At 32.5% G+C, this 24,114-nt stretch overlaps 2 protein-coding genes across 4 annotated transcripts in view; one reads left to right on the forward strand and one right to left on the reverse strand.

The window, feature by feature from the left end:
• LOC139526717 (NADH dehydrogenase [ubiquinone] 1 beta subcomplex subunit 11, mitochondrial-like) overlaps positions 1-1,933 on the reverse strand; it is a 4,189-nt gene extending 2,256 nt beyond the window's left edge. Inside the window, exon 1 of the mRNA XM_071321884.1 lies at positions 1,680-1,933. Coding sequence (XP_071177985.1) covers positions 1,680-1,904 — 225 coding nt within the window. The 5' untranslated portion in view covers positions 1,905-1,933. The remainder of the gene's footprint in view (positions 1-1,679) is intronic.
• Positions 1,934-2,135: 202 nt separating this feature from the next.
• LOC139526694 (ATR-interacting protein-like) lies at positions 2,136-21,210 on the forward strand. 3 transcript variants are annotated; one of them, XM_071321865.1, is made up of 14 exons: positions 2,136-2,176; positions 6,380-6,916; positions 7,543-7,706; positions 8,513-8,966; positions 9,301-9,381; positions 11,328-11,508; positions 13,093-13,609; positions 14,363-14,497; positions 15,655-15,743; positions 16,046-16,188; positions 16,880-16,968; positions 17,263-17,349; positions 18,705-18,936; positions 20,368-21,210. In XM_071321865.1, the coding sequence occupies exons 2-14, from the start codon at positions 6,457-6,459 to the stop codon at positions 20,442-20,444; spliced, it is 2,709 nt and encodes a 902-aa protein (XP_071177966.1). In that variant the 5' UTR covers positions 2,136-2,176; positions 6,380-6,456; the 3' UTR covers positions 20,445-21,210. The 3 variants fall into 3 exon arrangements, with proteins under 3 accessions (XP_071177966.1, XP_071177958.1, XP_071177973.1); XM_071321857.1 differs by having other exon boundaries at positions 2,137-2,255; XM_071321872.1 differs by having other exon boundaries at positions 2,163-2,325.
• Positions 21,211-24,114: the final 2,904 nt, after the last annotated feature.

Raw genomic sequence — 24,114 nt, forward strand, 5'->3', positions numbered from 1 at the left:
GATGTTTACACTAATTAGAGATTTATGAAAGAATGGAATACCATAGAGACAATCTGAGACACCCTTTTGAAGCCCATAATGTGTTGATTAAGATTCCGTTAAAATTTTCTGTATACCGGTAGTTAAAGAGATGATAGAGCTTAATTCATTCAAGTGAACTTACCCAGGTTTTGCCACTAATTACATAATAATTTGATTACATAATGATTGCATAATAAAAATATTGTATTCATTTAAAAGATTAATCTTTTATCTATCTATATATACCTCTTTTATGATTTTCTATGCATTAATAAGAAAGTTACAGCATTTCAAAGGTTAGTGATTGGAAGTAAAAAAATCTTTGTATTGTGCTACCTTAAATAAAATCATTTGACAATTTTGATGAATTCATAATGGATTTCAGTTTTCTGAGCTTATTTTTGAAATCCATGTCACACAGAGTTTTTAACAAATTAAGTTTGACAGGCTAATATATGTCATCTATTCAATTAATAAATGTACCTGCTTTGGATGTACTGTACAGAAAAGTGCTCACTGTTGTAGGTGTAATAGGAACTGGGTCAACGTGAAATATTATCAAATAGACTTTATAGGACTTGAAGGGATTATTTATAAGGTGACCAAATCAGGGTATCTCTTTGGAGACAGAACACAAAAAGGGATTGAAATAGAAAGGACTTTTAACAATAAAGATTTTAGGTCATTTCCTATAACCAACTTTAATTTTATATAGAGTTAGAAACACATGGCATGCTGTTTATCTCAAAATGAAATTGACTTGGGGCCTGAACCAACCTAATATCTTATTCATGACACCAATTTAGATAATCATTGTCTGCTAAATAGACTTACAATCAAAGTTCAAAGACAATAGTTCGCTTCATTTACAAGTTTTAATTAAGAACAAACATATATGAATTTTGTTTAATCGTGACTATGACCTTTGGCCTGGTAGATATATAACAACCTCCATTAGCTGGACTAGCAGAGTATTCATTAAGGAGGGTAATAATGGGGCTACCTTCATGAAGAATCGGGGAAAAAATCTTTCCATATGACGTTAACGGTTTATTTTTGATGCATGACGATAAAATGTATTTTCTTTTAGACGATAAAAAAAATTGACTGATTTTGACGAATCACGTTAAATTTTTTCCCAAAATAACGGTTAACAATAATTATTTCAGACCTCTGACAAATCAGGATAAGGATATTTTGACGAATCACGGTAAGATTTTAACCAATTTGACGCTAACGACAAATGACTGTTTGACACTAACGGTAAAAGGCATTACTACCCTCATTAAGCAAAAGACGTATTTACACTTGTATGCAAATTTGTCCGCCATTACGTAAAATCACACAGGTTCCCGTAAACTTTGACATAATTCAAAACATCTGACATCACAATTTAAAAGTTATAAAAGTGATTGTTGCTTGATGTCAATAGGTGATTCGGAGTAGATCTCCGGTCATTCGGAGGCAAAATACAGCTAAATACCACAAGAGCAAATACATTTATTAAAGCATACATGAGTTTCAGAGTTTGTAACTTTGAGGCAAAAATACTGCCCTTCTGCTACATCGCTTTATCAGGTACAATGTTGATTGAGTATTCTATTATCCTTGATACAATATATGTTTCAAGTAGTAATAAGCTATTTTTTCATGTGAACCTTTGATTTCTCTGGGTCCCAATCTGCAAAATGTTCCTTCAGTCTCTTGAATTCTTCTGTTTCTTCAAGTGGGGTTGTCGAATCAGGTCTTACAGTTAAGCTCTCTTTGTTCTTCTTTGAAGTTGAAATGAAACAGCATGGCTGACCAAATTTAGTATGATTAAAGACCCTATTGACATAAATTTCTGTTGTTTTCCTTGCCACCAACCTCAGCAAGGTCGCCATTTTCACCAAATGTCGGAAAGGAATGAACAAATTCCGTGTTTGATATTATTTTCAATTAAGTATTCAGTATGACTACTCAAAATAATGTTTTATATAAAAGTTTTTCTTGGGGATTATAATTAATGGAAAATAGCAACCAATATTACAATTAGCCGTCAAATAACTGTATAATATTTACGGATATTCTGATATTATTCAAGGTGTTCCGCTTTTAGTTTTCAGCAAAGACTGGTTTCCCGTCAATCGAAAAAAACCAGTAGAAGTATGCGGCGGTAAATATTGAAACTGATGGTTGATGTGTTTGATATTTACTTGATAAAATCTGTGAAACCTCTTAGTTTACATAGCTGTGTAGGTTTATGGTCTAGTGGTTAAGACCGATGGCTACAGAGGTCCTAAGTTCGGGGAACAAGTCAAATCGGTACCTGGTGATATATGCCCCCCTAGTCCAAATATTATTTGGACTTATGACGTCTGGCAAGGCTATTTTAATGTTTTTTCTGGGACGCCTTCCTACAACGTCATACAACGTCGTAGGAAGGCGTCCCAGAAAATTTTTAAAATAGCCTTGCCAGACGTCATAATAATTTGGACTAGCCCCCCCCCCCCCCCCCCCCCCCCCCTAGAAAAGTTCAAATCGGCACCAGCTTTAAATCTGACTGTTAAAGCAGCATCTGGTCAATTCGGCACTAATTTAAAAACAAATTAATTTGATAAAATAAACAGTGCGGTCCGTTGTATCCACGCACCTAAGACTTTTGACCTCGATTTATTCAACTGATATTAAGATTACTCTGACGTCCACTGGCTGTTTTGCCAGACAAGCTTGGGCCATGAACTCGTTCCATTTCAAACGGATATTTGCCCATCCAAAATGATTTGTATAGTGACAAATCCTTGTATTGTGCGAACAAATTCATAACTTAGTTTTATTTCATAAAATCTTCTGTATGTATGGTTTTGCCTTAAAGGTTTTGTGTAATTGGTGTTTAAAATGAGGGAAACCCCTGTTTTGAGCGTTCTACAAATGTCCGCTGATTTCGTGCATGCTTTCTAAAAATAGCAAATTTTGAATAAAGGAAAGATTTCATGCTACAAACTATTGTCGTGATTGTAGAATATGAACTAAAAAGACTTCCAAGGATGCAGAGCAAAATAAAAATTCAATCTGATAAAATTTGACATCAATGAAACAAATTTTATCACATGATGTATTTTTTTTTAATAGAAATTGGCTAAATATTGTTGACTTGCAGTCTTAAATTTACTCTTGAACTTATCAACAATGTTTTAATCTTTTCTGTCCCATTGGAAGACTAAAAAAATAACAAGAACGTTTCTCTTTGGGTAACATTGCTGATATGACGAAATCAGGTAATGCACGACATCACCGGCCCCCGACACCGGGGACTACCACTGTATATAAATAGTTCTAAAAATCTATGAATGATCCTTCTACTTTTATTATTTAAAAAAACTTGGGTAAAGACCTAGTCCAAATAATTATGACATCTTGCCAGGCTATTTTTATTTTTTTCTGGGATACCCTCGTACGACTTCATAACGTGAAAGCCATCTTTAACGCCTGGACTTTGAGAGAGAATTTTGAGGGGGAACTTTTAGACCCAATTTTGGCATGTAATCTTAATTGCCAGCTAATAAATTGTACAAATTTACAAGGTTTTGCCTTTTTTGTGCTTATTGATGGAAAATATTTCCAAAAAAATAAAAAAAGAAATGATGATATAAAAAACGATTCCATTTGAGGTGTGCAAACATTCATTTTGTTTTCATAATGGTTTACCAGAATTTCCAAGAAAATATAAAATATTAAACTCGGTAAAATTTGATGGACCAGAATTTCCAGAACGTTTGATTAAATTATCCAGAAATTCGGGTCTGTCAAATTTTACTGAGTTTTATATTTTATACTCTTCGGAAGTGCATACCTGTCAACTGACCCGTATTCTGCGGGTGGGACCCGAGATTTTCACAATTCTGAGGGATCACCCGGAACACCCGCCGGGTCATTGAAATAACCCGGGATTTCCGAAAATGACCCGATTTCACCCGTATTTCTTAGCCTTGAGATTGATTTCATAAGTAACATTCCTTTGATATACCGGCAAATTCGTAATTCTTCCATGAACAGGAAGTTCATCTAGCTATGTAAACTGTCAAATTAAGTGACCCATTAAGTGCATGGATTCACTTGACAGCTTTGGTGTCAAGCACACTGTTAATTAACACCAATTACCTTAGCTTTAGGTCGTAAATAAATTGCACCATCGGTTACAAACTGAACTAGAGTTACTTCCCCTTATTTGTCACCATTCAAAATTATTCCTTATATTTACGTTTTATGGGTGAAAAAGATTAAATCATTCAAAATATAAAATTCAAATACATATTGAAAAATAACAATTCATTATTTTTATACCTTTATACAATTTTTAAAAAAAAGTTAAAAATTATTTTTTACATTTATACTTCCTTTAACTGTATTACTATATTTTATCATAGTCTAATTTCCTTGATAAAAAAAACAAACAATCACAATTCATTCACGTCTCAGTCATTACAGCTGAACGGACGTGCTGGGCCAGCTCTCCTTTACCCGCTATCTTCGATGAGGGTTTACAGTTAGATATCAACGACTTACTACTTAAGATGACAGAAACCGATCCATGCCGTACAGATAGACGTAGTAGTTGGCGTACCCGCGTTAACCTGCACTCCAAAACCATTGTATTATGGGGAGTGTTATGCCGATTAACGTCCGAGGGCTGTATCCTAGGCTGTTGGGTGATACGACCTTCATTTCACTGCCTCACGGCTTTGGTCCTGATAATGCTTCCTGTCATCTTTCGAACTACGTCCGAGATCATCTACCAGTACTCCATCATCGAGGCTAGCGGGCTGCCAAGCTGACCAAACTGGCCCTGAAAGCAGCCGTTAGTGAAGAATAAACAACAAAATAGTCAAAAACCAAAAACAACTCACCAAAACCAAGATGGCGGCCTCCATATTGCGACCTCCACTACTTGTTCCTGACCCATGGCACCAGAATATTTAAAGCTCACCAAACGCCTTCGGGCACCGAGCCGACCGTGCGAGGGCTGAAAGGCCAGTCAAGGTCGTTAAACACCACCACATATATATAAAAAAATTATTATGGTTCAAGGCTACATATAGTGAATAGTCTCAAACATAAAAGAATTACATTAAATTCTAGTGGTTGATGATTGTATTATTTTTTTTCAAAAAGTAAAGCACATAAGACTGAGTTACACAAATTTATGAAAATCTTTAAAAGTGCAATGAAATAATATTTAATAAGATTTAAAATGACTTAACAAAGTGAACATGCATTGATGTTTTGGTATCTTTGATATACATTATAAGAAAATGTACCATAAATACTGAAATTCAGCTAGAAAAAGTTCGTACGCGTTATGACCTGAGATTTGATTCTTCAATGCAGGTCATGACCTGCATTTTCATCGTCACAGGTTGACAGGTATGGAAGTGACATATTTTGGTCATTTTTTTCTAATACATGTACTAAATGCAAAAGGTCAACTTTATTTGGTGTACATGGTACATGTATATGAAAATAATTTATGACATACATGTCAGTCTCACAGATTTATTTAACCTTGACCTCATTTTCAAGGTTCATTGCTCAGTGTTTTTGTGTTTTGGTCTGTTTTTCTTTAACTTTAAGCAATAGTTCAACTATATTTGCTGTATGGAGGAACTCTAAGCCGTACATGTCAGCATGGCATGGTTCATTCGACCTTGATCTCATTTTCATGGTACATTGGTCAAGGTTTAGTTTTCTTGGTTAATTTTGTTTCTTAGAAACTATAAGCAATAGGTCAACTATATTTAGTGTATTAAATGATTGCGGTATACATGTATTTCTTGTTTGGTTTATGGGACCTTGACCTCATTTTCTTGGATCATGTTAAGGTTATGGGATAGTTGTAGTAAATTTTATATTTAGGACTATCTGATTAGTAAAGAAGGCAAGTCATTCCAGTGTGTAATTAATGTGCGTATTGTTATGCGTTTACTTTTCTACATTGGTTAGAGGTATAGGGGGAGGGTTGAGATCTCACAAACATGTTTAACCCCGCCGCATTTTTGCGCCTGTCCCAAGTCAGGAGCCTCTGGCCTTTGTTAGTCTTGTATTATTTTAATTTTAGTTTCTTGTGTACAATTTGGAAATTAGTATGGCGTTCATTATCACTGGACTAGTATATAATTGTTTAGGGGCCAGCTGAGGGACGCCTCCGGGTGCGGGAATTTCTCGCTAAATTGAAGACCTGTTGGTGACCCTCTGCTGTTGTTTTTTATTTGGTCGGGTTGTTGTCTCTTTGACACATTCTCCATTTCCATTCTCAATTTTACTCTTGTTTAATGTATCTATTATCATGATTATGTACTGATGTATGTCATTATTTTTACAGATAAAAAGTTCTACAATGAAAATGGAAATAGGAAAAGCAGATTTTGAAAATATAAAATGAAAATGTAACCCTATGTGATGGCAGCTAACTCTTTGTTTTCCTGCTTTAGAGGGAAAAAATTCTCATACACTCCTCAATTAAACCTACCAAGAAATCCTGTTAACTTGTTGAGAGTTAACAGTATGGACAAACCTCCAGCTCCCAAGAAAAGAAAGGTTGAAGAAGAAGATGAATTATGGGGTGATGATGATGATGACTTTGAACTCACTCAGAAAGACTTTGAAAACCTAGACACTGAAGTAATTGCCTCTCAGTCAGTAACAAATGGAAGCACATCTAGAAATAACTCAGCTGATCCAGGACCATCTGGGGCAGCACGACCTAAATTATCACTATCCAAATCTGGGTCAGACAGGTCTTCCATGTCCTCAGGACATTATCAACATTCCTTTACAAAGCCTCATCCTGTCAACAGCTCTTCTTCTTCAGAATCTCTTAACCCAGCATCAACATCTACTAGTAGAAATAACAGTTCATGTAAGTCAATCTTGTTATAACTTTCATGTAAGAACATGTTAATGCTATTGTAATATTGACAAAGTCATATTAGACTTTTTGACCTTTCAAGTTCATGTTTTTTGCTTCTTAAAACTTTAAAAGAACAGTCTGCAATTAGTTAAATTTAATCCCTTGCTGTCTTTTTCTGTTTATCATGTTTGTAACTCCTTGCTTGTAAACAAAAGGGTTTGGTTCTTAACTTCTATTCATGATGGTTATGATGGTTGACTGTCTGTACATGTTAAAGTGTCATCAGTGTACTGTAAATTCAGAAATTAATGCATGTTTTTTATTATAGCGTAAAATGCCACAGAGTTGTAAACGCAATAATTTAAGCTCGTATTTTGAAATATTTTATATGAATTAAACAGGATTTTTCTCTAAATCGTTAAATTAAAATCGCATTTAAGTCTAAAATGACAATATCACAATAATAAATGCACGCAATAATTTCTGAATTTACAGTATTTATTTTAACAATACTCAGAAACTACAAGACAAAATTTTGGTTTTAAAGTCATCATTAATTTTGATTTGTTTCTTTTGAAAAGCTATGGATTTCTGTTATGAATGGTGATATTAATTAACATTTATCTTTTGAATAGGTAGTTCAGAGGAGATACCATTTGCACCACAAAGTAGACGTACTTCTTCATCGCACTCCCTTGATGCTAATGATCAGTCCCTCACTACCATGTATTTGAAGAATCCTATTATTGAAGCTGAAATTGACAAACTGAAACAAGAATGTCAGCGCCTTCAAAAAGAGGTAATTGACTTTTATTTTTAATATGTTAGTCTGTAGTCATATTCTGATGATAGACTACATGTATAAGCAAAAATCAGTCAGTTCAGGCATTCCAACTGGATAATTGATTTTAAAAATCAATTATAATCAGTTACTCTAGACCATCTAATTTTCCTGAATATTTTATTTTTGCAACTCTTGCGAGAAGAAAATACAGCAAATATATAAAACTAGGATCTTTCCTCATTTTAAAACAACATCAAACAAAGTTAAGAATGGTGAAAGTAAGTGCTATACACAGAATAAACTATCCACTAAAATAATTTGGTTAACTTTACAGTATAAATAAAAAAAAATCTGGTCTGTGTGTCCATTCGTTCGTCTGTGCGTCAGTCCCTCTGTCCGGCTTCAGGTTAAATATAAAAAAGAAGATGTGGTATGATTGCCAATGAGACAACTGTCCACAAGAGACCAAAATGATAGTTTTTGGTCAAGGTAGTTTTGATGAAGTTGAAGTCCAATCAACTTGAAACTTACACTGGTTCCCTTTGATTAGAGTTTTACCCCAATTTCACGGTCCACTGAACATAGAAAATGATAGTGCAAGTGGGGTATCCGTGTACTGGGGACATATTCTTGTTTGTAATGTTTTATTATAAAAAGAATTTCATTCCTATTCCTGTTGGTTGGCTCTTTCATAAACAACAGATAACATAATCAATAGTAGGATTGGATTGTTTGTCTTTTAACATTAAACCAATTATAACTGATCATAAAATGCAATTTCTCACCAACTGAACAACACCATTTGTCTCTATTATTTTTAGCTTGAAAGTGCTAAAGATGACAGATATTCCAATGATGGACAACTAAAGATATTACAACAAAACCTCTCCAGGAAAGATGCAGAGTTAGGAATCATACGACAAGAAAGAGCTAAATATATAGAACAACAGAAAAGGGAACAAACAGAAAAGGAGAAAAAATTGCAGACTGAAGTTGATAAGCTGACTACACAATTACAGTTTAAAGACAAGGAACTGGATAATTTCAGGGACAGATGTAGAACATTAGAATCAGCTTCTGCTGCAGGACCCAGTGTCAGTCCTGTTCGTAGTCCTAGAGTTTCAAGTCCTCTTGTTAAAAAGCATAAAACAGAAGACAATTCACCCAAAGGAAGGTCATTATTTCCAACATCACAAAGTTTTATGGCTGAAAATTATATAACACAACCATCAACAAGTCGAGCTGGTTACAAACCAGTAGAAACCAGAGATGAAGGTAGTTCTTTAAGAGTAATATATAGATGCATTATAAGTTTAAAGTCCAGTATGTATGTTGCATTTCCTTGACATTATGTTAAATGAATAGACTTATATGACAAATTATTTGTCAGCATCATGTACAAATATAGATCTTTAACCAAAATGATATGACAAGACCATGATTACTATATACTGTAAATTCAGAAATAATTGCAAGTTTTTTCCTCTCACATTGACAGAATCAAAAGCGAGACATTGTAATGCTGGTTCTGGCGGCGGCAGTGGTGGCTGCATCATAAATATATAAGTTTGTGATCAATTTTTTATATGAATCTTAAAATATTTTGTAGGCACAATGGTAACAGAACAGCCAGTTAATGCAGAATCTTCAACTCCCAGACATTTTAGGCTAAAGTTAAGATGCCCAAGAGGTATGTCATGTATTTAAAGGACAACATAAAAAAAATCAACGAAGGATAAAAACTTTATTCAAATAGTTTGGGGTAGGACTGGAGGGATCAAAATTGCTGCAAGTTTTGTTTAATTGACATCGATTTTATATATATCCTTATTGGTCAATCAATTTTTCCCAAATTAAGTTAGGAGGGGGGTAGGGGGGTCAGTGAAAAAACTATATGGAAAGGAGTAGGTCCGGTAAGGACCGATTTTGGCCTCAAATTTCAGGTTCATCTGACGAAAGATGTTGACCACTTTTTAAACACTTAAGTGGCTATTTTATTTGATTCAATTAATTTATGTGAAAGATTTTAACTAATTTAGTCATTAAAAACGCTCCGATTCAAGCTTAAATATGAAAAATCTACCAAATATGCTGAAAAATGTCACTTTTAAGATGTTTTTTGTCAAAAATGAAAGTGGCCGCATCCGTGTTCATCCTCAACCTTTATATATGTTATGTATTATCATCAAATACAACTTACATTTAAATATTTTGGATGAACACGAATGCGGCCACTTTCGTTTTACACGGAAACTGTCTAAAATTTAACCAAAATGCTAGAATTGTGAAGATTTCAGTAATTAAGCATGACTTAATGGTGCTAGTACACGATATATGTACATCGTATTGTCAAAAACAGCCCACATTTATGAAGCAGAACCATTCTACTGTCCAATAAATAACTAAAAGTATACATTTTAACAATTTTGTAAAACTGCTATATTTTGGGGCCAAAAAGGGGTCTTACTGGACCTACTCCTTTGTTCATCCTATATTGAACTTTTGATGTCGTCCAAAAAGGATCAATTATACACTTTGATTGATGACAAAATAATATTTTATATACATGTATAAAGTTTGAATAGATTAAGATGATATTTTGTTCTGCAAATAAATAATATATATAAAGATGAGTGGAAATCTTCAGGTATACACAGGAATAAAAATGAAGCCCACACTGAACCATCCAGATACAGTGAAACCTGGTTAAACTGAATCCTGCAATAACCAAAAAATCTGTATGAACCAAACATGTTCTTAAGCACTGTCATATCAATTAGTATGCGTTGTGAATTTGATTAAACCGATTATTGACCAAAACCGAACACAATCTTGTTTTATTAGTTTAAAAAGGTTTCACTGTATATATATATGTGCTAGGTCACAAGGTAGGGGTCCATAGGGAGCCATAATTCTCAACTGGAGACATTATTCTGACTTCAAGACAACTAAGTATAAGTCATCATACTCTGCTTTTATTCCTGATTGCTGCATGTTCAACAAAGAAGCAGCAAATATTTATATTAAAGAATTTGGTTTTCAACCATCCAAGAATTAAAACCCAAGTCATTGGAGATTACAATGCAAAGTCCATTTAGGCATTTAAAAATGGCTTTCAGTAATAGATTCTGATTAGGTAAGATAAAATTAAGGTCAACTGTAAAATTATTAGAAAAAAGTGCTAAAATGTTATATCTTTAAAAAAAAATTGTTTGTATTGCTGAGAACATGAATACAAGATTGACCGTAGTCAAAAGTATTACCAGGTAGATTTATATATAGAGAGGAACTCTTAAAAAACACCAAACATTATCTGATTACAAAAGGGGAATGAGTTGATTATAGTCACAATCAAAAACTGATATATAGTCACAAACAAAAACTGATATAAAATAAACTATGTAAGAATTAAAAACATACTAAAAAAATAGTTTGCTACCTTATATAATTAGTACTTTGGACAATGTTGGAATATCTGCATTATGTTATAAACATTATTTAGTTTCCACCATCTGTGATTCGTATCTAATTCTGAATGTATCCTTGCAGTTACTACCTAAGAGTTCTTATTTAAGATGTTCTTGATATATTGAAGAATCAATTCACATGTTAAGAAATATTCCTTTCGATAAACAGGTGATGTTCCTGGTGTAGAACTGCTGGCGGATTTATTAGATTCCGATCTAGGTACAGAAAAGTCTGGAGATGAGAAAGGAATTGTGGGACTTTTACAGAAAAGGACTTCAGTAGTTGATTTACAATCTTTACAGTTTGACAGAGACAGCAGTAATTTATTATCACCAGTACATAATAAAAGGTCAATATAACTAAAACAAATACAAAAAATATCAGCACGTAGAATGGGTTTCATTTGGATTGAGCATGACACAAAATTTTTTTTATGTGTGATATGTGAAAGTCAAATTATTTTGCTTGAAAACAGGACAGGAAATCATGTGCGCTAATATGGCAACAATAAGCATGAAACAGGATTCTGACAAAAAAAAGAGGGATCTGGGATCCATCCCCTCCCCTAATGAGACCCCAGTGATATTGTTGTCTTTTTTCAAAACTTCCTCTACCGTTTTTTATTGGGAAAAAATGCACTTTTTTAATTGAAATTGGGAAATTTGTATATTTTATTCTAAACACATCTCAGATTTTTTGCTGACCTTTGCTGTCCTTATTGCACTGTTTTTTCAAGACAAGACAATTTATTACAACTTAGGCACACATATGGTGCTACAAGAGGATAACAATTATACATTAAAAATTACATACATACTTATACATTTACAAGAAAGTCACACAATAGATTAATAATTGATATCATACAATAAAACTGAAATATATTTGGTTGATTTGTTTGCAAAATTCTTAATTGCAACGTGGTTAGAAATTATTGTAACATGCTATGAGTTATGAAAATATTTTTTCAATATGTCTTAGAAACATGCACACTTTTGTTAGCACTGGCACGTTACAGTGTGATAATAGACCAATAAATTTCAATTCATGTATATTTTGGTTGTCAGACATTTTCAACCTGAAAGGTACTTTTCGGATTGGGGAAAGAAACAGAAGCAATGATGCTACTTAATGCATTGATAACTACATGTGTTACAAACTCCATGATGATTCTGATCAGAAAACCGGATCTCAAAAGTGCTTTCTAATATCAAAATAATAACATAAATACGATATTTATAGACATTACTACCAATGCCATCACTGTTTGGGGAAAATGTAACTTTTTGGGAGGAATTTTAAGCCATTTTTTTTAGTAATTGGGAATTTTCTATAGGGGAAAAGGCAGAATTTCGGTTGTAATTTGAGGCAAACCATATCACTGAACCCCTACAGAACAAGTTAGAATTAGTGTTGTCTATATGACAAATGCTGCAGTATGCAAAATACAAGGACACTAATCATGCTAATTAGGTGTAAACACCTGTGGCTTTAGAATTTTTGTGTAAACTACAAATTTTAAAGGATACAAGAGCTGGATTATCTGTATCTGGCATACTTATGGTATTATGAAACATCATTAGTATTGCATATTAACTACTGTGGATTCATTTTTTTTTCGTTGGATACCAATTTTCGTGAATTTTGTAGGAAGATGTGAACCACGAATTCAAATAATCAACAAATTGCCAATTTTCTATAGGCTTTGTTTTTATATATTGGCAAAACCACTACATTGAATATATATTAAATATCCACGAAATTGCAAGTTTTCCACAATCCATGAAAATTGATACCCACGAAAAAATGAATCAAATCACAGTATAATCAATTTGATCATATTATTTAGTATTGGGGCATATACACCTCATTTTTGAACTTCAATCTCACAGTGATATGTATGACAATGCTTCAACAATATCTTGTTTTGTAGAGTACTGGATTTGAAACATCAGCCTTCTTCAATTGTGTCTCCTGAAAAACCTGTCAGAAAATCTCTTATCTCCCCTGACAGTTACTCTTCAGCAATTCATGGCATGAAATGTCTACTACGTAATCAACAAACTTTCCAAAGTAGAACAGAGACAAATATTGTTTTAACAGAAAATACATTAAATGGTGCTATATTAATTTTACCAATGATTGACGATTATTTATCTCAGTATATTGAAATGTTGAGAATTAATTTAGATGCTAGAACATGTGTCAGTCCGCGTAACTCTTTTACATCATCAGGTTCATCTAAATCAAGTTTTGACAGTTCAATACAATCTTTGACGGGATCATTAGATATGTTATTAAAGGATAGTGCTGATTTTGCAAATAATTTAGAAAATATGGCTTTAGTGACATTACAAGTTTTACATAAATTGGTGTCATTTTCTGCTGTTATACGGAACATTTTATTAAATGTGGAAAAAGGACCACAACCTATGGAATCTACTGATGAGGTATACATATGTATTTAATGAAGCATAGAGATTTTTTTTAAATCGGCTACCTTAAGAAAATTACTGTTGTGTATAGTTAAACCAGTTCACAATTTTACATCAACTGTCAAATTTAAGCAAGTATAGTTATTGTTATTATTATTCAGGTATCAGTATGGTTTTTAAGGTCCATTAGACTTTTAAAGATAAGACTTGACTAACATCAAAAGAATTTTGGACCTCAGAATTACATCTTTGAAAAACCTTGATTTCTGAATGCCTACATAAAAATAAGGTATCTTTTAAGTACAATAAAACAAGCAGTCAAGTTATCTACCAGTGCATGAAAGTAAAAGAAGTGTAAACCAAAGCTCAATTGACCTATACTTGGAATACTGTAAATTCAGAAATTATTGCATGCTTTAATTATTGGGATTTTGTCATTTTAGACTTAAATGCAATTTTAATTTTTAAGATTTTGAGAAAGACCATGTTGAATTCATATAAGAAAATTAAGATGTGAGTTTAAATTATTGCTTTTACAACTCTGTCGCACTTTTCGCAATAATAAAAACCTCGCAATAATTTCTAAATTTACCGTAGTGAAGAATATGTGGATAATTCAAGTCAGATGTCTGATTAATATAAAGAATGTTCAATGTATGTCACTCCAGTTATACACAGTGGTATATTATATAATCATAAGATATTTCATCCAAGTTTTTAAAGATTTATTAACCTATCGATACTCTATTAACTGTTTGTCTTGTACAGGGTGAGCAACCAATGGAAACAGATAAAAGTAGTCCTGAATCATCTCTAGATTCTGATTGGTCAATATCTTCTGAGAAATTTTCCAATCTTCAGGTTTTAAAGAAAGTAATAAAGATAGCTGATTGTGGGCAAAAGGTAAGTTGATTCTGTTCAATTTTATTAAAGGGGCACTAGCTACAAGATATAAAAAATCTAAAGTATGATTTTTTTTTGTTCAATCATTTATGAAAGTGAAATAGTGAAATAATAATTTGCTTTTATCAGCTAAAATAGTTCAATTTTGTCAAATTGAGCTAATAAACAATGATAATGAATTATTCACTTGCAAGTAATAATTCGACCTCATTAAATCTGTATTCATGTGAACTCCAATTTAATCCCGTAGAAAGAGATATAATAATGAATTATTCATTTGCAAGTAATACTTCAACCTCATTAAATCAGTATTCATGTGAACTCCAATTTAATCCCGTAGAAAGAGATCTAATAATGCATGCATTGTCAGTGTACGGTTATTTAAAGGAATAGAATGTTAACATTGAAAGTGAAACAAAGATAAATAATTTGATTAGCTGATTCAATCTAGAAAAAAATCATTCTGACAATGGTAAAAATGACTATAAACATAAATTTTTAATCTATAATACAAAATTTAACAGACCTATAAAAATCCAATTGCACGAGTTACTTAATCTATTTATATCTATGTTTATGTTTACATCGCTTATATGGTCATAGAAAGTCAACTCGATAGTTAATTAGATGGCGTCTTGGCTAAAATTCACATGAAACAAAGCTTCATCTTATTGCGACCATGTCCTGTAAATTGTTTATTTTTTACTTGTGATAGTTTGGAAAAATGTTTTACATTGTTATAAATAAAATATGAGAATTTGAGTCAAATCAGTGAAAATGAATTTGGTAGCTAGTGCCCCTTTAATAATCTTTGATAAAGTGGGTTGTCTGTAACCTTTGTTATTTCTTTATCAGTGTTTCAATCAATCATATGCAATCACTTTCCATTTGTCAAAATTAAATTTTTTTTTTTTACACACACAGCATTTATTGTTTTAGGAAAGATGATACAAAATGTATAACAGTTTTGTTGTACAGAAATGTTTTGATACATTAATAGTATAAGGCTTATGTATTCTGGAATGATTTGGATAATCCTTTTGTAACTTTATTATGTCGAGTTGTATATGCAATTTTCCTTCTTTTATACTTAGGACAGCACATGTAACCTCTTGTTAATACTAAATTAAGAATGAACATTTATTGTATTGTTTTAGGAGAGGTGGTATAACAGTTTGGTTGTACAGAAATGTTTTGATATCTTGATTGTATTAGGAACTAACAGTACAGAAGAAAAGCTTGGAAGGTATGGTTTTGCATTTGTGATTGATTAATTATACAAGTACAGTTTCTGTTAAAGGAAAAGATTGATGATTAATGAAAAAGGTATAGGTCATTTTATCTTTAGTTTTGGCAATTTATATAACTTTTTGAAACAGATATAGTAATATTGAAAACAATCACTTGTGAGACTTCTGACAGCAAAAATCAATCTTGTTTTGAGCTCTAATTTCTTCTCGTTGTTGCAGGTAAAATCTTGCAAGCATATATCTTACTTTTTACAATTTCCCCACAGTAAAATGAAGTTAATTCTCTTTTCGTATTTAGTTTACAGCCTGAAAATATTGGAAGAGTTTTAATAAATGCTTTAGACTGCAGGACAGATAAACAAATGGTGTTATGTGCTCTCCACCTCATCTCTACATTGGTCCAGTATAACAAAGTGGTATCATCTTTATGTATTTGTACAGGTAAAAAAAATCTGTTAACTTGTACATAAATTAATAGAAAGATTGGGAAATTATAATTTAGAATAGAATAAAGTTATGTGTAATTCCCTGTTGATTAACTTGCAACCTATAGCTGACATTAGTGGACTGCTTATTCTGGAGCACCCAAATTGAACAATATTTTGTTATAGGGGTTTATGTTGCTCAATAGTTTTCTTCTGAGTCTGAGTAGAGCTTAGTGAATTTGTTTTAGTCTATTTCTTTTTTTTCTTTTGACCCTAGTAAAGTCTGTTCTATTTTGTTGCCTCCTTTGTTTTCTGCTCCTTTATAGCTCACATTGCCAAAAGGACAAGTTGACTTTTCTCATAAGTTGGCGTTAGGGATTGTCATCATCTTATTATATTTACAAAAATCATCTTCATCTGAAACTACTCGACCACAATCATTATTGGAGTACATAGTTTATAAATGTGTCCGATGATCCTGTCTGTCTACCAAAATGGCCGTCATTTCTGAAAATAGAAACTAAAAGCTTGTTGAGAATATTGAGATCTGCTTGCTGTCCATTTATGTCCATTTATGTCAAAATTTACAGACAACTTCTTAAAAGAGTTTTTGCCCTTTTATTTTATATTTAATTGTTATATGACAGCAAAAATCTTTTTTTGGTAGTTTTTGTATTGAGATTTGGTTGTTTGTTTGTATTTTACAGAAGGTTGTGTATTACTGAACATGTATCAGGCTTGTACAGATTTGATAGAAACAGAAACAGATGAAAGTATGCTTGTTATAGGTAAACTGGTAAGTATATTTAGGTCAAAGTAGGAAATTTCTAATGAAAAAAATATGATTCGACAATTGCAGACTGGAATGAACACAGCAATAAAGGGGAGACAATTTACTCAAAATTAAATATAATTATTTCTCTGTATAAAGCATGAGACATATAAGTATAGAATCAACTGAACATAATTATGTTTTTTGTATTCTGTTCAATGTTTTGATATGGGAGTCTAGGGCTGATACCAGGGCCAATGTGGAAAATGCCATGTAATAATCTATAAATATAACCAAGGTTTTATGTTTCTATTTCAGGTGTTAGAAATATTACTATCAATTCAGAATGTACACAAAGGAGGAATTGTGTTACTGTGTGAAGCTGGCTGTAACTGTAGCATAAAGGTACACAACAAAAACTTTAGTAATAAGCATCAGATACTAACAGGCTATTATTTAAACTTAGAACTATTTTAAATTATGGAATTTCCTAATTTCTTGTGCTTGAAATTTTTAATAAATTCCATGTTTATTTGGAATAATAATGTTTTGAGCAGTGCATAACACTTTTGTATTTTGTATATATAGTGTTGTGTGCTGCACAGTACATTCTATTGAAAATGTACTATCTTCTTTGTAATACAGTGTTGTGCGCAGCACAGAACATTTAAGTACAGAATAAACATAGAATTTATTAAATATTTAAAATAATTTGTGAATTTACAGTAAACAGATAATGTCTTGTTGTTTCTGTGACACATTCATCATTTCCATTCTCAATTTTCTTATAAACAAAAATAGTTTAGTCTGTCCTTCTACAAATATTGCAATACAAGATTTCAGCATACTTCTTCTGGTAGTGTTAGTGCAGTAACTAAAGTTTTTGATTCAATTATATATATGAGACATATCTATGTGTTAATTGTTTATTATACCCCTCAATGTAAGACACACTCACTTGATATCAGAATAATTACATTAGATGTATGTTTCATTATAATACGTTATTCTGATTGGCCAACTGCACATCTCGTGCTATTCCTGAAACAATTGTATTAGACAATAACATTTATCATTCATGATGACACGAGGTCCCACAATAAAGTGCACAGGTAAATTAAATGAAAACTTGATAAAAATCGTGTTTTCATGATTCTAGCTAAAAAAATGTAATTATAAGTATTGAATGCTTCTTTTTGTAACTTTATAGGGTTGTAAAAGCGTTGACCGTGCGCACATTTTTAGTATGAAGCGCTTCCGCGCTTCATACAAAATGTACTTCGGTCAACGCTTTTACACCCCAATAAATTTACAAAAAGCAGCATTCAATTCTTAAATGCAATCTTAAATTGTCAATATAATAACAAGACATTGCCCTGAGTAAGTTGAGTTATAATACTTGCCTTCAATTCAAATGCATGTAACCATTTACAGTGTTCCCAGATATTTCATTTAGCATCCTAGACTCCTAGTAAACAGGTGAAATTGAAATACCTTCTTCAATGTTTCTAAAAGTCACATCCATCACATAATCTATAAGAAAACCTCTTCAGATAGCATCACATTTAAGATTATAGCATCACATTACCATGATGCTTGAAGACCCTGGGGAGAACACTGATTTATAAAGGTATTTGAAATTATAAATCATTTGAAATGCAAACCGGCTATACCTTAATACATGTTTATTCTAGTAAAGGTACAAAAATCAAATTCAATATAAGAAAATAGAAAAAAATCAAGATAATTATACATTGCAGGTAGTACAGACAGTAGTTCTACTGGTGCACAAATTACTGAACATTTATGAGAACTCTCAGAACCAGTCTATCTTAGATGACATCATCAAAGGCTTACAGTTATTACATATAATGTCACAAAAACAAAACAGTTTTGCTGAAAATCACTTTCATGTGGAACATCAATATGTTCAATTTGTGTGTGGTCTGCTTAAAGTCCTTAAAGATTTACCTGGGAATTATGAATCTGAAAGTAAGTGTTAGGATGTATTGTATTACAGTTGCAACTATCAGTCAAATTAAAGCATTGTCATAAAAATCAGTAAAGATAAACAATTGTCACAACTATGTGAATATTAAATACTTGCCACAACTTTAAGTCAAATTAAGAACTATCAGTCAAAGAGAGGCTGGAGATACACATGGGATATTCAAACTCAAAAGTCAAAGAGAGGCTGAAGATACACATGGGATATTCAAACTCAAAAGTCAAAGAGAGGCTGAAGATACACATGGGATATTCAAACTCAAAAGTCAAAGAGAGGCTGAAGATACACATGGGATATTCAAACTCAAAAGTCAAAGAGAGGCTGAAGATACACATGGGATATTCAAACTCACAAGTCAAAGAGAGGCTGAAGATACACATGGGATATTCAAACTCAAAAGTCAAAGAGAGGCTGAAGATACACATGGGATATTCAAACTCACAAGTCAAAGACAAATTGAAAATGCCACTTTGAAAAATGCCCCAAAAAACCTTAATACCAACAACAGAAACCCAACCTAAGACACGAATAATCTCAGGTGCTCAGAAATATACAAAAATGGTCCCAAATATCAATTAGTCAGTTTAAACAGTCATCACAAATATCAGTCAAATTGGACTGTTTTAAAATCTAAAAGGCTTTATGTAAAAAGAAGAAAATTGCTAAGCCTCTCTTTAACCCTATTTCATGCTGAATAAAAATAGAAATTTTACCTGTAACATTATACATTCATGCATAAAGTGTTAAGTATAAAAAAGAAGATGTGGTATGATTGCCAATGAGACAACTCTCCACAAGAGACCAAAATGACACAGAAATTAACAACTATAGGTTACTGTATGGCCTTCAACAATGAGCAAAGCCCATACCAAATTGTCAGCTATAAAAGGCAGGGTTTTTTTAAGGAAAGAAAATGCAGAAAACTAAACAACAAAAAAAGGGACACTCAATCGCAATGAAATAGAAACAATAAGAAAAAGTTTATTTGTTGCTCATGACATAAGAGTTGTTTTATGTCTAGGAAATGACAAGAAAACATTGTTAAAAGCTTTACTTAAAATGTTATGATATTTTCGAGTTTACCAGTAAGATTTTATTTCAGCTCTTACAAAAAAATGGACGGAAGTTTTCCTCTGATTGAGTTTTTATTTAATATCGGAATTTAGTTCTTGGTTATAAAATGACTTCCTCTTCTCACAATAATTAGATGGTATTCAATTTTCGAAATAAGCACAAGACCAACAGGACATGTCCAGTCAAAATATATTTGGTCCTATTGATTTTTGTGAGTTTTGTTCCGCATTCCTAAGAAAAATTTGAAATTTTATCAATTCCGTCCAGTAAATATCAAACTTCAATTTCTATGACTGATTTAATTTTTCAGTTCAATTTCTATGACTGATTTTATTTTTCAGTTATGGCAATTGGTGATTTATGGGATTTTAATCAAGATGATTCAGAAATTCAAGAAAGTGATGAGGAACCAGGCTGATACTATTTTTTATTTTCATTAATGCACTAATATGTTTAACGAGATTCTTATCTGTCGACTTCAAGCTACATTTTGAAACATGTTATCAAAATATAAACCTGTTGATAATACTCACTGTCACAGTATCCCAATATCTTATAAGAATATGTTTCTGATCATGACAGAAATTTATGCATGCAATGTAACAATGATAATATTATTTTTTTAGTTCTAAATTTTCCTTCAAATAAATCTGCAGTTCTTTACTTGTATTCATAACAAGAATTTAATGTTAAGAAAATTGTAATTTAGAACCTTCAGTGAAATTTGATTACCATAATACAATAATTTATTTTGTTAATCAACAGGCAATATTGCTAGGTTTTATTAATGGGGAAATGATGCATAAAACGCATAAAAATAATAAGGTGATGAAATTTTTTGTTAAAATGTGAGATTTTATAAAAAAAACAACATATCCTGTTGCATTATTGGCAATTATAATAATATGGACATTTTTTCTGAATTTACAGTCAGTTGTCAATTCTTGATAAGTGTACCATTAGTCATGGTACTATCATAGTATTTATTGATAAGTATGGTTTACTTTTTTGGTCTGACATTTTATATTTGTTAATTGTTGCTATTTAAGTTGTTTTTTTGTTAGTTATAAGATGTTGATAAATTCTGTAATGTGTAAATAATATGATGTGTATATATAATTAATAAATTTACAGATTTTAGAAATTATGACACTTTACATTCATCAAATAAATACATTCAAAAATTTAATAAAGTTTTTTTTCTGTGAAAAGATATACATAGCCCAATCAATATTTCTACTAACGCATCATCCTGAACATGCATGAAATAGTTGTCTCATTGGTAATCCTACCACATCTCCTGTCTCATTGGTAATCCTACCACATCTCCTGTCTCATTGGTAATCCTACCACATCTCCTGCCTCATTGGTAATCCTACCACATCTCCTAAATAGTTGTCTCATTGGTAATCCTACCACATCTCCTGTCTCATTGGTAATCCTACCACATCTCCTGCGGCCATGGGTAATCATACCACATCTCCTAAATAGTTGTCTCATTGGTAATCCTACCACATCTCCTAAAAAGTTGTCTCATTGGTAATCCTACCACATCTCCTAAATACTTGTCTCATTGGTAATTCTACCACATCTCCTAAATAGTTGTCTCATTGGTAATCCTACCACATCTCCTGTCTCATTGGTAATCCTACCACATCTCCTGTCTCATTGGTAATCCTACCACATCTTCTAAATAGTTGTCTCATTGGTAATTCTACCACATCTCCTAAATAGTTGTCTCATTGGTAATCCTACCACATCTCCTGTCTCATTGGTAATCCTACCACATCTCCTGTCTCATTGGTAATCATACCACATCTCCTAAATAGTTGTCTCATTGGTAATCCTACCACATCTCCTAAATAGTTGTCTCATTGGTAATCCTACCACATCTCCTAAAAAGTTGTCTCATTGGTAATCCTACCACATCTCCTAAATACTTGTCTCATTGGTAATTCTACCACATCTCCTAAATAGTTGTCTCATTGGTAATCCTACCACATCTCCTAAACAGTTGTCTCATTGGTAATCCTACCACATCTCCTAAATACTTGTCTCATTGATAATCCTACCAAATCTCCTGTCTCATTGGTAATCATACCACATCTCCTGTCTCATTGGTAATTCTACCGCATCTCCTGTCTCATGGGTAATCGTACCATATCTCCTAAATAGTTGTCTCATTGGTAATCATACCACATCTCCTAAATAGTTGTCTCATTGGTAATCATACCACATCTCCTAAATAGTTGTCTCATTGGTAATCCTACCACATCTCCTAAATAGTTGTCTCATTGGTAATCCTACCACATCTCCTAAATAGTTGTCTCATTGGAAATCCTACCACATCTCCTAAATAGGTGTCTCATTGGTAATCCTACCACATCTCCTAAATAGTTGTCTCATTGGTAATCCTACCACATCTTCTAAATATTTTATCGTACAAACAATAATCAATCGCTCTATTGAAGCAACGTCAAGCAAGTTTTGAAAATTTGTTCGAACTTATTTTTTTTTAACCTAATGTTCAGTAGCAAATATTTCATAAATGTTTAGTAGCAAATATTTCATAAATGTTCAGGATGATTTTTGTTGAATGTTAGACATGTTGAATGTTGCAGAAGCTATACAGTGATTTTCCGTTTTGTTGTTGGTGTAAACTTTCAAGTTTAGTTTGTGGTTAAGTTTTTTTTAAACATCAATAGCTTGGTCAAACCTTCTTGTAATTTAAGCATTAGTTCTTTCTAATATGAATTTCTCACTTGTGTGTAAAAGGGTAACTGAATTTAGAATATGGGATCCAGCAAGGTCTGCATGTCCAGTGGCGGATCCAACCATTTTAAAAAGGGGGGGTTCCCAACCCAGAGTAAAGGGGGGGTTCCAACTATATGCTCCCATTCAAATGCATTGATCGGCCAAAAAAAAGGGGGGGTTCCAACCCCTGGAACCCCCCCCCCCCTGGATCCGCCACTGATGTCAGTCAGATAGGGTTCATTATATTTTTTGACTTCATGGATGAGTAATCAAGGTTGAGCTTTCTTTTTCAAGTATCTCAGATGCAATTAGCATTAGGTCAACTTTATGTGGTATACCTTGTAATAATTCTAAGGTGTACATTTAAAAGTAAGCTAATATAAAAAAAAGAAGATGTGGTATGATTGACAATAAGACAACTGTCCACAAGAGACCAAAATGACACAGAAATTAACAATTGTAGGTAACCGTACAGCCTTCAACAATAAGCAAAGCCCATACCGCATAGTCTGCTATAAAAGGCCCCGAAATGACAATGCAAAATAATTCAAACGAGAAAACTAACGGCCTTATTTATTTAAAAAATGAAAGCAATTATAGACAACTGGAGGGCATTCAACAATGAATAAACACCCATACTGTATTTAGTCAGCTGTAACAGGCCCGACATAAAAAATATGAAACAATTCAATTGAGAAAACTAAATGCCTTATTTATATAAACAAAACAATTTACAGTTAACAAATATGACATACCGGTAAATGAACTAACTATAACCATTGAATAACAGGCTCCTGACTTGAGGCAGGCATATAAAGAATGTGGCAGGTTTCATCCGACGTTGTTTTAGTTGTTCAATGGTCAATGGTATTAAAGTTTTTGAGTTTTGGTCTGCTTTTTGTTTTGTTCATTTAGCAGTAATAGGTCAACTATATTTGGTGTATTGAATGATGGAAAGAAGTTCAAATCTGATTGGCTAACCCTCAATATATAAAAAGAAACCTGTGTATAAAAAATTAAAAAGTGTATATGTCTGTCTGACAATTATCTTACCTGAGTTCCTGTGATGTTTTTAGTTAAACCTTTGCCTATAAGACTTTCAACTTAAAATCAATGGTTAGTAAAGCATTGAGACATTTCAGCCTGTGCACTCTTGGTATTGAATATTGCCAATTTTTTGGTCAACTAATTAAAAAATTGAATAGGGAGAGCTGAGGTTTTCAAAAAGAGTTAATCCATTACATATTCATGTGTCAGTTCGGAGTAAGGAATATCATAAAATTGAGAATGGGAATAGGGAAAATGTCAAAGAGACAACAACCCGACCAAAGAGC

Source organism: Mytilus edulis, chromosome 1 (assembly GCF_963676685.1).
Source record: "Mytilus edulis chromosome 1, xbMytEdul2.2, whole genome shotgun sequence".
Taxonomy (NCBI): domain Eukaryota; kingdom Metazoa; phylum Mollusca; class Bivalvia; order Mytilida; family Mytilidae; genus Mytilus; species Mytilus edulis.